Raw genomic sequence first — 14,546 nt, forward strand, 5'->3', positions numbered from 1 at the left:
ATGAGAGTAACAATTGGTGGTAGGTGATGTATGCGACCTGTAGCTTAGCACTTCTGTCTCTGTGTTTAGCTGCTGAAATAATACCATCAGTTGAAAAAAAAAAAGAGCAGCTGTTTGCATCACATTTCTTTAATGTCTCAGAAAATAAGGAAATTGAAATAAGGAAATCATTGTTGTGTTCCTTTGTGATGACAGTCTCAAATGCCCTTATCTGTCAAAAATATTTTTAATAATCTTTCAGAGAACTGGCCAGCATGAGGGTCAATTACTATGAGTGTCTTTTGTATGTATTTTGCAGGTATTGGAAGAAATTTCATGTTACCCAGAAAACAATGATGCAAAGGAGCTAAAGCGTATTTTAACACAACCTCATTTCATGGTAAGCAAATACTACTCTTTGCCTTTAATTTTTTTAGAAAATATTTTTTTATTTAAAAACTTTAGTTCACTAAGTAAGTTCTCCTTAAAATTTGCAGGTGACAAACTGTATACAGTGCAATATACCTATTAATAAATGATTCTAATCTGCTGAGCTAGCAAAATAGCTACTACTACTAGCTACTAGTACTACTGTTGGTCTCTACTACTGTGGGACCACAACATATTGAGACTATTGTTTATAACTGTCACAAAGATAATCAGCAGATTTTAGGAATGCTTTTCCAGAAAGCCAGTTCTCATCAGAGCAGGCTGATTGAAATATTTTGCTCTCATTGCTTCTGTTTTAAGGAGAGTAAGCAACAAAAGAATCTCAAAGCCGTGCTGATAACAGTAGTTACATATTAATGATTCTAGATTCATTTAAAAAAAAATACTCCTGAGTTAAGCTAAAATAATAAAAATAACATAATAATAAAATAAAATGAATATTTTCACTGTCTTTTTATAGTGACAATACAGGAGGGATTATTTTTTTCTCCTACACAGCATCAGGCAGTTATTTGTCTAGTGTAAAATTATTTGACTACTTATGCTGCTAAACACTTCCATAGGTCAGTGAAAAGGCCTAAGGTCTGCAGTATGGAGTAATCCTACTTCTGGTGAAGTGTCATGGTCTATTTTGGGGGATCTGGGAAGTATGTTGAAGCAGGAGTGAATCTTTTTGGATATCCATAGGCAGAGCAGGGATTCTCCTTTTTCTTTTTCCCAAAATCTTGTTAGGATAAAGGTATGTTCTAACATGGTAGATTGTGAAGTCATTGCAAAGTCAAAGTTCATTTAACATTATTTTACAGTAAATGAATAGCTTGTACAATCGAAGTGAATTGACATTACATATCAGCTTCTCTTGTGTCTGCCTGACTTGTGTGCGGCCATTGGCCTAAGTTGAGGGATGTCCTTGCATTATAGCAAGTTAGTGAAGGTCAGTATTTTGAAAGCAGTTAAAGGATTTCTTTTGTTTATTATGTGGATAAAATTCATGAATTCCAAACTCAGTGTTTTCCTCAACCTGCTGTACACTGTTGTCCATTTAAAACAATGCATTGTGACTCTCCCTAACACAAGGATTATACACAGGGAGCTTTCTGGAATTTGCTCACCTGAAAGCTGAATTACTCTAAGTCTGAAGGATATATCTAATTTCCAAGAAAGAATGATCTGAAACCAACCTCATATTCAGATAGAAGATGAAAACTGGAGAGCTGCATGTCCCAGTACCTTCTTTTGATGGCCAGAGTAGCTTTGGGTGCAGATTTTATTATTTTAGCTTAGCTCAGGAGTATTTTTCTTGAAATGAATCTCCTCATTTTCCCTTACAGTACTTTGCTTGTGTCATGGGAAGGACTCAGAGCAAGCAAGCTAGACTCCTTGCAGGTAAAAACCTGAGGAGATGTACATCAGAAACTAGACAGTATAATCTAGCAGCTGATGGGCACTCAGGGCACAGGGCAAGGTGGAAGGTCTTGGTCTCTGAACGTTGCTGCCTCAAGATGATACCTATCCTAAAGTCTATAGCAAATCTGGGTCAACATTTAATAGGAATACCTGCTTGAAACAGAAAATGCAACAAGGTAGAATGGCGCTCAGCCATATTGACAGACAAATAAAAATTCTAAAACTACCGCAAACTGAACTGTCTGGTACGTAGCTTCTGTAAAGGGAACATGACTGATGAAAGGAAATAACTGTGTATTGCGTATGTACAACAGTACTGTCAGTTCACAATCAGTGTGTTTGCCAAGCATTATGTAGAGCAATACTCTGGTTAGTGAATTATTGAGCTCTGATGCACAGAAACAAGAGCAACAAGACAAGTAGGAACATATGTATTAATATGGTAACAGTATTTTGCAATTATTTTTATTGTTATCTAATGTGTACATAATTAGAAGATAATGAGAGATAAGCCATCCCATTTGCTTATAACTTAAATGTGTTTATAGTTTAGTTTATGTGTAGAGCTTTATAACTCTAGGTATATAGCCAGTAAAGTGTGGATTTTTCATACTCTTATTGGGATAGAGATGTTCATGTTCACAGAATCACAGAGTCACCGAGGTTGGAAAAGACCTTCAAGATCATCCAGTCCAACCATCCACCTATCACCAATAGCTCTCACTAGACCATGTCCTTGAGCACCTCCAGGGTCGGTGATTCCACCACCTCCCTGGGCAGTCCATTCCACTGCCTGACCACTCTTTCATAAAAGCAGTATTTCCTAACGTCCAGCCTAAATCTCCCCTGGCGCAGCTTGAAGCCATTTCCTCTAGTTCTGTCACTGGTTACATGAGAGAAGAGGCCGACCCCCAGCTCACTACAACTCCCTTCAGGTAGTTATAGAGAGCAATGAGGTCTCCCCTGAGCCTCCTCTTCTCCAGGCTGAACATTCCCAGCTCCTTCAGCCTCTCCTCATAAGCCCTGTGCTCCAGACTGCTCACCAGCTTTGTTGCCCATCTTTGAACCTGCTCCAGGACCTCAATGTCTTGCAGCGAGGGGCCCAAAACCAAACACAGTACTTGAGGTGCACCCTCAAGTTCGTTGATTTTCTTGGCTTTTCAGTGTTATTTTATTCTTATGTGTCTTATGGATAAGGTTGCCATATTTAAGTATCTGGTGATTGTGAATTTGTTTAAATCTTTGTTGGAACATTCAGAAGTCATCTAGTATAATTCTGAACCTTAAAAAAGTTCAAATTACCATATTTTAGTTTCATATTAAAGACATATCACTGCTAAAAATATAAAGCAAGGTAAATGAAGCAAATGTAAGGTCACAAATTGCATAAGAAATGCAGTATTAAAGGCTGGAGAATGCAAGTGCAGGCAAGTGCATGAAGTTGAACAAGTAGTTTTCTCATCTTATTTGGGGCAACTGTGAACAGCTTCCAGATAATAGAATTTGACTAGTATTTAGGAACGTTTACTTGCAAGTTATATCAAATTCTGAATTTATTTAGCTAAAGTAGTTTGACTTAGATTTATAGTCCAGACCTCTTAACAGAAAATATTATTAAACTAGTACAGACGGAAACAGAGGAGTTCTTGAGAAATTGTTACAAGTTTCAACTTAGTGGTAGACTAAATAAATTAATAAATAAAATGCTTGTACAGTTGAATACTTAACTGAAGTAATATTTATGTAGATGGTCTTAAAACACTGGAAAAATAGGCAAGAATGTGGGCAGAGCATTGCTAGTTAAGGAAATTCTGCTCCACCATTACAATGCTGAATTCCCAACTACAGTTTGACTTGAGGAAAGTTAGCTTAAACTGTTAGTGAAGTTATCTTTTATGACATGATGAGCATTAAGAGCACATTAAGAGTATAACAGAGGCCATGAAAATCCCATTTCTGCCTTGGGTTCCACTTAACAAATACATCTTGTGGGGACGTTTTTTCAATCACTATTTCAGTCTGTTTTGCTTAAACATTGTAATTGAAGATGAAGATGTTGCAGAGTCAGATTTGCCTGCCAAGAGGAATTAAAGCCTTGCAAGAGCATTTAAATGACAGTTAGCAAGATGTTAGCTACAATACTGTTAGACCTATCTGCAGTAGTCACTAATATCTCTGCAGTACATTGTGAGGCTTTATCAGTCCTTCTCTGAGAAGCCCAGTCTTTTTGGTACAGAGATGGGATCTTTCTCTGTTTGGTCCTTGATGAGTAAATACAAGCATAGTAAAAACATATTCACATACAAATTGTATTTATTTTTTGGATAAAAGCAATTTAGCTATAATATACTCCTCATTAAGAGCTAAATGCAAGTGTGAAATGAAGATGTTCCAGGGGTCTTAAAGATACCCTGGAGAAAAGTAAAATGACATATCATAAAAAGCTGGGTGCTGTTGAATACTGTTTTGCAAAAGGTTGTTATGCTTTGTCCAACTTCATCTTATATTAATATGTTATGCTTTTAACTGCCATGCAGGCTTCTTTTCTTTGCCCTAAGTTGTTATGCTTACACAGTCAGTTGTATCAAATACATCTAATAACATGTAGTCATTTACATGCTGTACCATTCTTTGTATTGGGAAAGAGTAAAACTAATGAGGTTGCATTTGGCCATTTTGTTCTTTTATACTGTTATTTTCATCCAGTGCAGCTGTGCTGGGTCTGTGCTCCAGCAGAAGGGGAGAGTATGGAAGTGGTTATATAGTGGCTAATGAACAAAAAACACAGTATTTCATTGTTTCATCGGTAATGATTCATAGACTGTCCTTATTATAATGAAGTACCATGGAAACTGCATACCTTTTTGTTTTTGTAAAGTGATTATTATGGAATAATTTGCTTAAAAATATATCTTTCTAATTCTGTGTCTATGCACATAAATAAAGGTAAGCTTAATTCTGATACCTTGCAGGTATTGGAAAGATAAGGGAAAAGGAAATAACCTCATTCTCGCTGAGGCATCTACAGTAGAAAATTATGTTTACTCATGCAGTTTTTGAAGGTTCGGTATGTGTACATGGATTTTCAGTCTGTTTAACTTACACTCACTTCATAGAAAAGTCACTGTATAGAAAATGAGGCATAAATACCTTGAGTTTTACCTCTTATTTCTGGAGAGTTTCCAAAGTATTTATAAGAAATGAGCGGGGAGCGTCAGAGATGGTGGAAAATGATGCTCTTGTGGTTATCTGTAATCTCCTCTAGGCCTTACTTCAAACTCATGATGTAGTGGCACATGAAGTTTACAGTGATGAAGCGCTGAGAGTTACACCTCCTCCCACCTCTCCATACTTAAACGGAGATTCTCCAGAAAGCGCCAACGGCGACATGGATATGGAGAATGTAACGCGAGTTCGGCTGGTGCAGTTCCAGAAGAACACAGATGAACCAATGGTATGGGGAGAACCTCAGTATTCTGCTTCACTCTGTACTGATAAAGATCGACGTTATATTGATTTCAGTAAAAGTTTCTGCACTTTGCAGTTGGAAGTATAGTTGAAATAGTTCAGCACCATTGTGTATATTTACCTCCCTATCTATATCCTTCCATTCAAATGCTGCAGCAGCTCCCCTGTAGCTGTTTTTGTTTGAAAACAAACTTGTAGTTATATCAGATTAGGTTCTGCCATGTAAAACTCTGCACTTGAATACAGAATTACTTCTTTAACAAATCAGAATCTTAGACAGTGATTTATTAAATTATTGCATCTTCATCTTATAAATAGCATCTGTTTTCATTCCTCATATTTAAGGGAGAGGCAAAGTTTATTACCTTATAATATGCATCCTGTCTTCAAGCTTTTTAGGAACAGTGACTGTTCTTATCCACTCAAGAGTCACGCTGCTGAATGTTTTATGTTAGGAGTATAATACACTTCTTCTCCTAGGGAATCACTTTAAAAATGAATGAGCTGAACCATTGCATTGTGGCAAGAATTATGCACGGAGGAATGATTCACCGGCAAGGTAATTATGTGTCAAAATTGTTATTTTGATCATTTTGTTTTAATTGTGTTACACCATATATTCCTCATTTTGATCACTACAATTATATGGTATTATGGACTTCTGTCTACATGGAACCTATTAACTGCCTTTATCTCCTTTTCTTTGTGTATGTCAGCCCTTTATGTTTCACATAAGCTTTAACTGGGGGAATGTGATTATAGCTCAGTGAGAGATTGAACTGCCACTAATTTTTCAAGCCATACTTACTTAATCGTCTTTAGAAAAAATCCTTAGACTATTTACAGTACTTTCCCATGCAAAAATGGACAAACCTTGTTCTACTAAAAAATTAACCTTCTCCATGTATTTTCAAGCATTTCTTTTGATATTGAGGCTCAAAAAAAACCAACAAAAAGTGAAGCAAAAAAAAAAAAAATCCTTAGTTTAAGAAGTTGGCTTCTAACTGTTCTTAGGTAGTAATGATCCTGTGCAAGGTGTCGTTTCATGTGACTGTTCTATAATGGGAGTAATAGAAACATTTTAAAACCTGCCAAAAAATCCAACTGTGCCAATTAGAACTCTGTTCACCTCTTTAAAATTACAGTGTCTTTTACTTCAGAGACTTTGGGAAATTTAACCTAATTCATACATGCTTTGTCTAACTGAGGTAGCTCTTCTGCACGTAGGTTTAAGTGGAAATGAACCATATTTCAATGTTTCTGTAATATTCTCATGTTTTAGTGTTTCTAGTTTTGTTAGTGCTCTAGCTGCCTCTTAGTTTCACCACATCATTTAATTGCCTGTATATAGAACATTTTTACTGAATAGAACAATGCAAATTATGATAGTGATCTTGAGTACAACATGTGTTTGAATCCTACTGAAAAGGTCTGTGGCTTTCATTTGTTTCTAATTTTATTGTTTTTCTGTCTCCACTTACTATATGGAGAAGTGCCAGGCGATTACTAGATAACAGATCTATGGAGAGTATTACAGGAGCCATATAATTCCAGGTCTAGCACTGTTAAGCACAAATCACACAATTTCCAGTCACAAAATAGGAACTGCTGTGAAGTCCACCTCCATCTGTATATCAGATGTATGTAGCCCTGTCAGTTATAGCTGTCCTTATTCAAAAGATGAGGAGGTTGAATTAGGAAGATAAGTTTATGAAGATGCTATTGACTTTCACCTTCCGGGGAATTCAATTTGATGAAAGTGAAACACCAATTTCAGTTATTAAAAATTGTCTTTTAATTTGTCTGTTTTAGGATAAGTAAATTAATTGTATCTCAGATCTCAAGCTTTTGACCATATCTTGGTTTTCTCCATTGTATCTGTGCTTTGACTTACCTCAGTTGTCCATTCAATTTTACCTGTGGTTTCTTGTAAGACCCCTCATGCTCTGAATACTGTTTTCAGGGGCAGCCTGAAACACCGACATTTTTTTCCTGCTGTTTGGTTTGGGCTAATACATGTTAAAAAGTGAATTAATTTTTAAAGTACATTTAAGAAAAGATCTTAATATTGCATTAAAAATGTAGGATTTCCAAAGAAGAGAGACGACTTTATTGGCTGCCTGTTTAACCCCAATGGAAAAACAGCAGTTGTACACTGTCAGTGCTGCATTCTTGAAGTGACTTAATGTGAAATTTACCCAAGCAGGATTATGCTGACATGCCTGGCAAGGCTTATTGAATTCCAACAAAATGCAGGTGATGGCTTGGTGAAAACACAATGATTTGTTCACTGCCCTCCAAGCTCCAGTTTCCTTTCGACTACAAAACGTTTCTGATTAGGGACTCCCAGAATTTGTTCTGTCTTCTCCCTAATAGGATAGGATTTCTTATATTTCTCTGCAGAGCAAAAGTACATACTTCCTAAAATTGTATTCATTTTGACTTACAAAGACAAAGACATTTAATCCAGAAATACATCCATTCTGTGTTACCACAAATGCATCATACATTTGGATAGCTTAGGTCCTGAGTAAACATAGCACAGACAGTAGAAAAGGTACCGAAATTAGGTGGATAAGCATAGCTACCATGGGAACTACTAATGATATGGAATTATTAAAAATCATCAAGTATACTCCTTTCTAACAAGAATATATTTTAGAAGTAAGACGTTTCTGCAAATACTGTGGAAGTTTTCCAGGAGAACTGCTAGAAAATCACGTAGGCTTGAACTACTCAAATCTAAAATTGTCATCCAAAAGAGCCTCCTACTTAGCTTCTAATCCTGAAGATAATCTGGTGCTGCCTCCCTGATTTATCTTTTGTGGTGTCTCAGAGCCTTGTGGCATGCCATTCCCATCTCATCTTCAGGTCAGTTTGTGACCTGTCTTACAGCTGAGTGGATGTTTGTTTCATCATCTTAGCTTGTAGGTAGTCATACTTACAAGGCATTCACATTCAAGTTATGGTGAAGAGTATCTGCAGAAAATGCATTCTGTAGCTGTGGCAAATGTAAATCGGAGACATGAAAAACAGCCTGACTGATAAAATTAAGACAGTGTCCAGAAGCCAGACTACACTAAACAGTAGTCTGATGTTTTATTTCTATATACTGTATAAGGCACCTGAACACCTCATGCTGGCATTTGACTGCAGTCTCAAGGACAGATTCTAATGCATCATTGCCAGCATTCTTTTATGAATCTAGCAAAAAAAAAAAAAAATATATATATATATATATATATATATATACACATATATATATAAACATTGTTTCATATTTATGCCTTTTATTTATGCCTTAGTATGAATGTTACAGTTATTAGTTTGTGTAAGTAATTGTGTTGATTGTGTGCTTTGTTAATTCTTCAGGTACATTACATGTAGGGGATGAAATCCGAGAAATAAACGGCATCAGTGTGGCAAATCAAACAGTAGAACAACTACAAAAAATGCTTGTAAGTGTCTGATATCTTTACCTTATTCTTTATTAAAACATTTGTAATATTTTTACAAAACTTTGCAAAATTGTATTGCAACATCCCCTTTTTCCTCTATCCTTGATAATCTACTTGTATGCGTAGTGCAAAATCTTTCTACATTCAGTTGTTAGTAAGTTTTAAAGAGTTTCAACTTACAACTCTTGTAATACATAGTTACTGGTGTTACAAATATATATACGTATAGATATATATACACCAAGCTCGAACAGTCTGGCTTTTTGGAGGGAAATGGCATCTTATCTTAGTCAGTTTGATATTCTGATTTTTTGCTTGCAACCCTAACCTTGGGGTCTTGGATGGTAATTACTATTCCTTTTGTTGTTCTCGGGACCTAACAGACAAGCCTAAGCAAGTCCAGGGAAATAGTATGTTGTAAACACACAAGAAGCCAGCCAGAGAGGAAGGGAAAAACTTCAGGAAGTGATCTCCTTACCTTTCTGCTCAGATCAAGTCCTGCATTTGTCAGCCATATGATGGCACTTAGATTTCAACTGTCCTTTCAGAAATTGTATCTGTGCAAATATGATGCCACACTGTACTGCTGTTCTGCAGTTACTGTTTGTCATGAATATGTAGCAATTATAACTGTAGCAAATGCAAACCAACAGACCCCATCTTCTATTTTGACATAAGGCTATTTACGTTTCTACCTTTATTGAAGTGACATGCAGCTTTTTCAGAAACAGTGAATATGTTTTCACTATTTAACATGCGCAATTAGAGAGAAGAAAATGTCACTTTTGTAGCAAGTACTGTGTAGATCACAAGCATGTATATACAAAGGAAGCACTGATATGGAAGAAGCCTACACATCTGTGAATTTCTCAGCTTAAAATATGGATGTATGTAGAGATTCAAAAACTGGTCAGGTGAACAATCTGATATTGCATGTTCATCCTTTAGATCAGTGAGAAATTATCTAAACATTCACTTGTAAGTGAAATTACAAATTTGCCCTAGCATTTCAGCTTCCCTGAGAGAGCATACAACTAGGAGAGCATAGGAGAGCATACAACTGCTCTTTAATTAACCGTAATGCTTTCCTATCAAATATTAGTGATTTGGAGATTCTGTATTAGGCATCTTAGTCTTTAATGAAGTGCTTTTCTTTTTGCAGAGGGAAATGCGTGGAAGTATCACCTTTAAGATAGTGCCAAGTTATCGCACACAGTCTTCATCCTGTGAGGTAATGAATTTAATGAACCATCCTGTTTCTTCCTCAGTCCTGTAACTAACTGCCTGCTGATGGCTGAATGTTACTGCTTTCTGGGAAATTGTTTCTGCCTGTCCTGTTAGATCACGCACACCAATTTTACAACAAAGATAACGGAACATGAGTAGGTCTCACCTACCTACTCAGCCTTGCCTTCATATTCATCTCATCAGCACCTTGAATAACTCTTTACAGCCTACTTAAATTAAAAAAAAAAAAAAAAAAGAGTGGGCATCCTCAACTGATATATTTAGGAAGCCCTTTTAAGAATTATATTTTAAACACATTATCCAGGAAGTCTATTAAAGTTCCTAAACTGAGGAGCTATCCTCCCTTTTCAAGCATGAAACATTATTTTGCTACTTTGGGCTGTTAAGGGTTAATTGAATAATCTGTTTCCGTATTACCCTGTTGAGGTAAATTTGTGATGGTTGTCTGTAACAGTTACATGTGGCTAAATACTATGTTTCCATGCAAAAATGGTATTTGTCATTACAGAAGAAAAACAGATTTGGAGTTCAGTTCCTGTTGAACTAGAAACGTAGTGTTACGGTTCTTGCACAGTAGCACTGTCAAATTCCCTCTTTCTTGCTCACAGAGTTATGTTCCAGTTTGCAAACATAGGGAATTAAATTCTAGAAAATGACTGCTTGAGAGGTACTGTTCTAATTTAAGTATGTAGATGGCATATGTACTGTGTAGATGATGCCAGTCTTTCTGTCCCACATGCTTAACTGCACAAAATTCCCAAATTAAAATTTCAGGAGTGAAAATACAAACCTTGTTGAAGTCAAGCTTAGCTTAATTGGAGCTGTGTTTTCACACTTTTTGCTTTTGAGTCTCAGCAGATGCCAGAACACACCGAAGCTATTGTGATTGTCAGAACAATCTGTTTGGAAAAAAATATATATACTGCTTTTGGTTGCCTTATGTGCTTTTAATGGAAGTCAACAAGAACGAGAAGCTTTTAGAGACAGAAGGTCCAACAAATTTTCACCTGTCAGCTATAAATATGAAAACAGAAGTTTTCCATGAAACACAAAGGCTTTAAAAAAAACTCAAATAGAAATTCTAGAGTGTTTATGTATTGAGTTCTGTACTGTAAGTAATAGTTATAATAAAAGATAACTCTCTTCCTCTTATTTTAACACAAAAACTGGTGAAACTATGTATCTCCTTGGAAAAATAATAATTTGGAGAAAATTAAATGCCACATACAACTTTAATACTATTAGGTGATATTTTAGTAGCAGTAGGTCATTTCTTAGCTTTCTGTTCTTAGGTTCTTCATGACTGTGTTTTTCACAGAAGACTCTTACCTTTCTTTGCTTTCTTTGAACAAAACACTGGAACTGGAAATGTGTGATCAAAGATAGAAGAAAAACAAACAAAAAACCCACTATGTATATTTATCATAATTCATGGCATTTTGCTTTCAATTAATCAAGTGCCTAAGTCTATTCCACCTGTTTGGTCATATCTATAACTTTGACTGGTGTTCCAGCTGTTACAAGTATTCATAAAAAGACAGCATTTCAAATTATGCTATTAAATCACATTTGGTCCTTTGGTACAGAGAGAATTTCTTTCAGAGAATTTTTCAGAATTGTGATTCAAATGAGGAATCAAATTATTTGCCACTGATACAGGCTTAAAATGGATGCTCAATTATATTCTTAGGACATGGAATATTTGCTTCTAACACTCAAGCTTGTATGCACTCTAGCAAGATGATTTGCTTCTATGCGCTCTAGCAAAATAAATTCAGAACTAGCTAAGCTATTTTTGGCTGTATTTCAAGTATTTCTAGAAATGTATGTTGGTTTTCTTTTCCTGCCCACCTTCATACGCAGATGGTTGCTGATGTAATGCAGTTTTACTAGAAGAGAAATGTAAAACAATCAGTAGTTGTTTTTGTTGTTTTTTAAGGTAATTTTTATGATAGTAACATCATTGGGGTAAAAAAAAACTCCTTGATAATCTTGAATAAACAGAATTAAATATTAGTACAATCAGACATAATCTGCCTATTTGCACTTACCTAAAAGCTGTTAATATCCCTTTATAATACAAAGATACATAGGTGTTAGTTTTGAGGAAAGCTATTTTTTAAATGTTTCTTAACATCCTTCTTGCCATGTTTTTCTTCTTTTGTGAGCTTTTAAGAGAAGTGTTGCAGTGGTATTTTCTAAATATTGTACCATTTTCCATATTTAGGTAAGTCTTGACCCCGTAGTTTGTAAAGTATTTCAGTGTCTCTAGGCAATTTTCAAAATTTCAACTGACTAATTTCAAGTTGTTCAGGAGTAAACTTTGCTTGAAAACATAGCATTTGTGAGTTTCACCTTTAGAAAATCTTGATCCAGTCACTCTACTGTGAAAATACCTGCTTAGTCATTGCTTTGGTACATGGAACACATGACTCGGATATCTAGATAACACAGTGGCCCGGATGTTGTTTTGTCTGCTTCCACTACAAACTTATTTTTGCATAAGAACAAACTTCAGTAATAATTTAGAACAGTTGTGTATGCTGATTATACATTTCAGCTAGTACTTTATCCCACTAATAAGCCTTTAGTTCTAGCTGCATTTGAATTCTCACTTTGTACTGACAGAATGTCCTAATTTCTTATGTTGTTGGATATGTAAGAATGGTAAGAGAAGTGGTGGGGTTTTTTTTTTTCTTGAAAAAAAAACCTTTCCTTGAAAGGAACACCCTTTGTTTCTTGTGAAACACTTAAACTGTTTCATTACAAAGAAAAGCCTATATATATATGAGATTTTTAAAATCCACTGGTAATCATAGATTTACGTACTTAGCCTTGGAATGTTGCCATTAGGGCTAAGATCATAAGACTTTTTGTGGTCTTAAATCGTTTTATAATCTCAAACTTACAGAAAAATTGCTTGAGCAAAACTGGAGTTGAAATACATTTGGAGATTTTTTGAAAAGGATCTGGAAATGGTGTTATTAGTGAGGCTGTTCATGTACATGTTCGTGGAACAGCCTGACTACAGAGGTGGTGAGTCTCCTTTACTGGAGATAACTCAAAGCACATGATTACATGTGGAACCTGTTGAAGGGAATCTGATTGAGCAGGAAGATGGGACTAGAGGATCTCAAAACATTCCTTCCAATCCTGCTGATGTTGTGAGTCTGTGTGTCCAATCTGATTGGGCCACATCTAATAGATGTAATTGATCTCCTCTGTAGGACTGTGTCTCAGACGTGTTGATTTGTCATTCAGAATCCATCCATTAGAACAAGCAGTCAATGCAAAAGTAATTTTGCCATCATTCGGAAATGACTGCAGATGTTTTTTCTAAGACTTCAGCTGTGATGCATGAAGTGAATAGGGATGATATTGAAATCTACCATTTTATTATTTAGCTTGCGGCTAGATAAGATTGGGAATTCTAGATGTTCAAGGAGTACTGAAATATTATATCATTTTCACACTACTCAGAATCATTTAATCTTCTGAGTGCATTTCTGACTGCAGGATCTAGTCAGACCATAGGACCTACTCAGAAAAAGATTCTGGCTAGGAGAACCAGTGATTTGTCTAGTTCAGTGGAGGAACAAACTCAGAATCAGAGATGAAATATTCCAATCCAGGTCTAAGCAGTCGTAACTTTCTACAAGGATCTCCCTACCCACTGCTTTTAGTTTTTTGCTTAAATTTTGAGGTTTTTTTGAAGCAAAAGAGTAGGTCCCTAGGAAATTAGGAACCTAAATGTATTTGAAAAGGTGTCTGAATTAGCTAAATATTTTAAAATTATGCATATGCTTCTTGACAAACTTGATATAGTTGCAGTTTCTTATGATTGGTACTGAAATCACCGATAGCACTGAAAATGTTTATTTTCCTCGATATGTTTTGACAAGCATTTGCTTTGAATAGTGTTCTGTCTTCTGTTGAGAATTGTTGGAGGAATAAAAACAAAATATTCTCAAACTAAGAAATTTCCTTTAAAGGGAGAAGCCTTCAAGAATGTCCAGAAATAGCATCATTACTCTAAACATGTTTTTCTCCAAAAAGACTTGGGTGCTTAAATCACTTTCCAAACCTTTCCCAGCCAAACCATTACTGGACTAATAGATGATAACGAAGTAGTTTTAAAAATGAAGCAGCAACAACAACAACAAAAACAATAACAGACATAAATTTCATCCTTCCATCTCTCTTTGAAAATGAGAGAAGTTGGTAGGGCTTGAATTGCTGAGCAAGCAGAAGATCTATTTATGAAAGAAGGGACTTGCTGCTTTTTTGCCAAGAGGTATCTCTTACCTGCTGTTTGATAATAAAGGTGGTACCAATGTGCAATTCCCTAAAAAATGAACAGTGATTCTTTTGAGCAAATATAATTGGTTATTGCAGTAATTAGTACTTTATTTGGAACTTGTGCTGGAGTGATTTTTCTAAGTATAATAAGAACCGATTCCCTGCAGTTTATTATGTGTCGCAAACAACTTTTAGTGCCAAATGAGTTTTTTGTTCTCACATGTTTAGCAGAAGTAC

General features: G+C 35.6%; 1 protein-coding gene across 10 annotated transcripts in view; it reads left to right on the top strand.

Moving 5' to 3' along the window:
- The window catches only part of CASK (calcium/calmodulin dependent serine protein kinase), a 195,196-nt gene that overhangs the window by 156,688 nt on the left and 23,962 nt on the right, over positions 1–14,546 (top strand). For all 10 annotated transcript variants that reach the window (XM_048937650.1, XM_048937674.1, XM_048937683.1 and 7 more), the window contains 5 exons: positions 299–379; positions 5,102–5,290; positions 5,785–5,863; positions 8,677–8,762; positions 9,925–9,993. In XM_048937650.1, the coding sequence (XP_048793607.1) occupies positions 299–379; positions 5,102–5,290; positions 5,785–5,863; positions 8,677–8,762; positions 9,925–9,993 (504 nt within the window). The remainder of the gene's footprint in view (positions 1–298; positions 380–5,101; positions 5,291–5,784; positions 5,864–8,676; positions 8,763–9,924; positions 9,994–14,546) is intronic.

Source organism: Lagopus muta, chromosome 1, assembly GCF_023343835.1.
Source record: "Lagopus muta isolate bLagMut1 chromosome 1, bLagMut1 primary, whole genome shotgun sequence".
NCBI classification, from domain to species: domain Eukaryota; kingdom Metazoa; phylum Chordata; class Aves; order Galliformes; family Phasianidae; genus Lagopus; species Lagopus muta.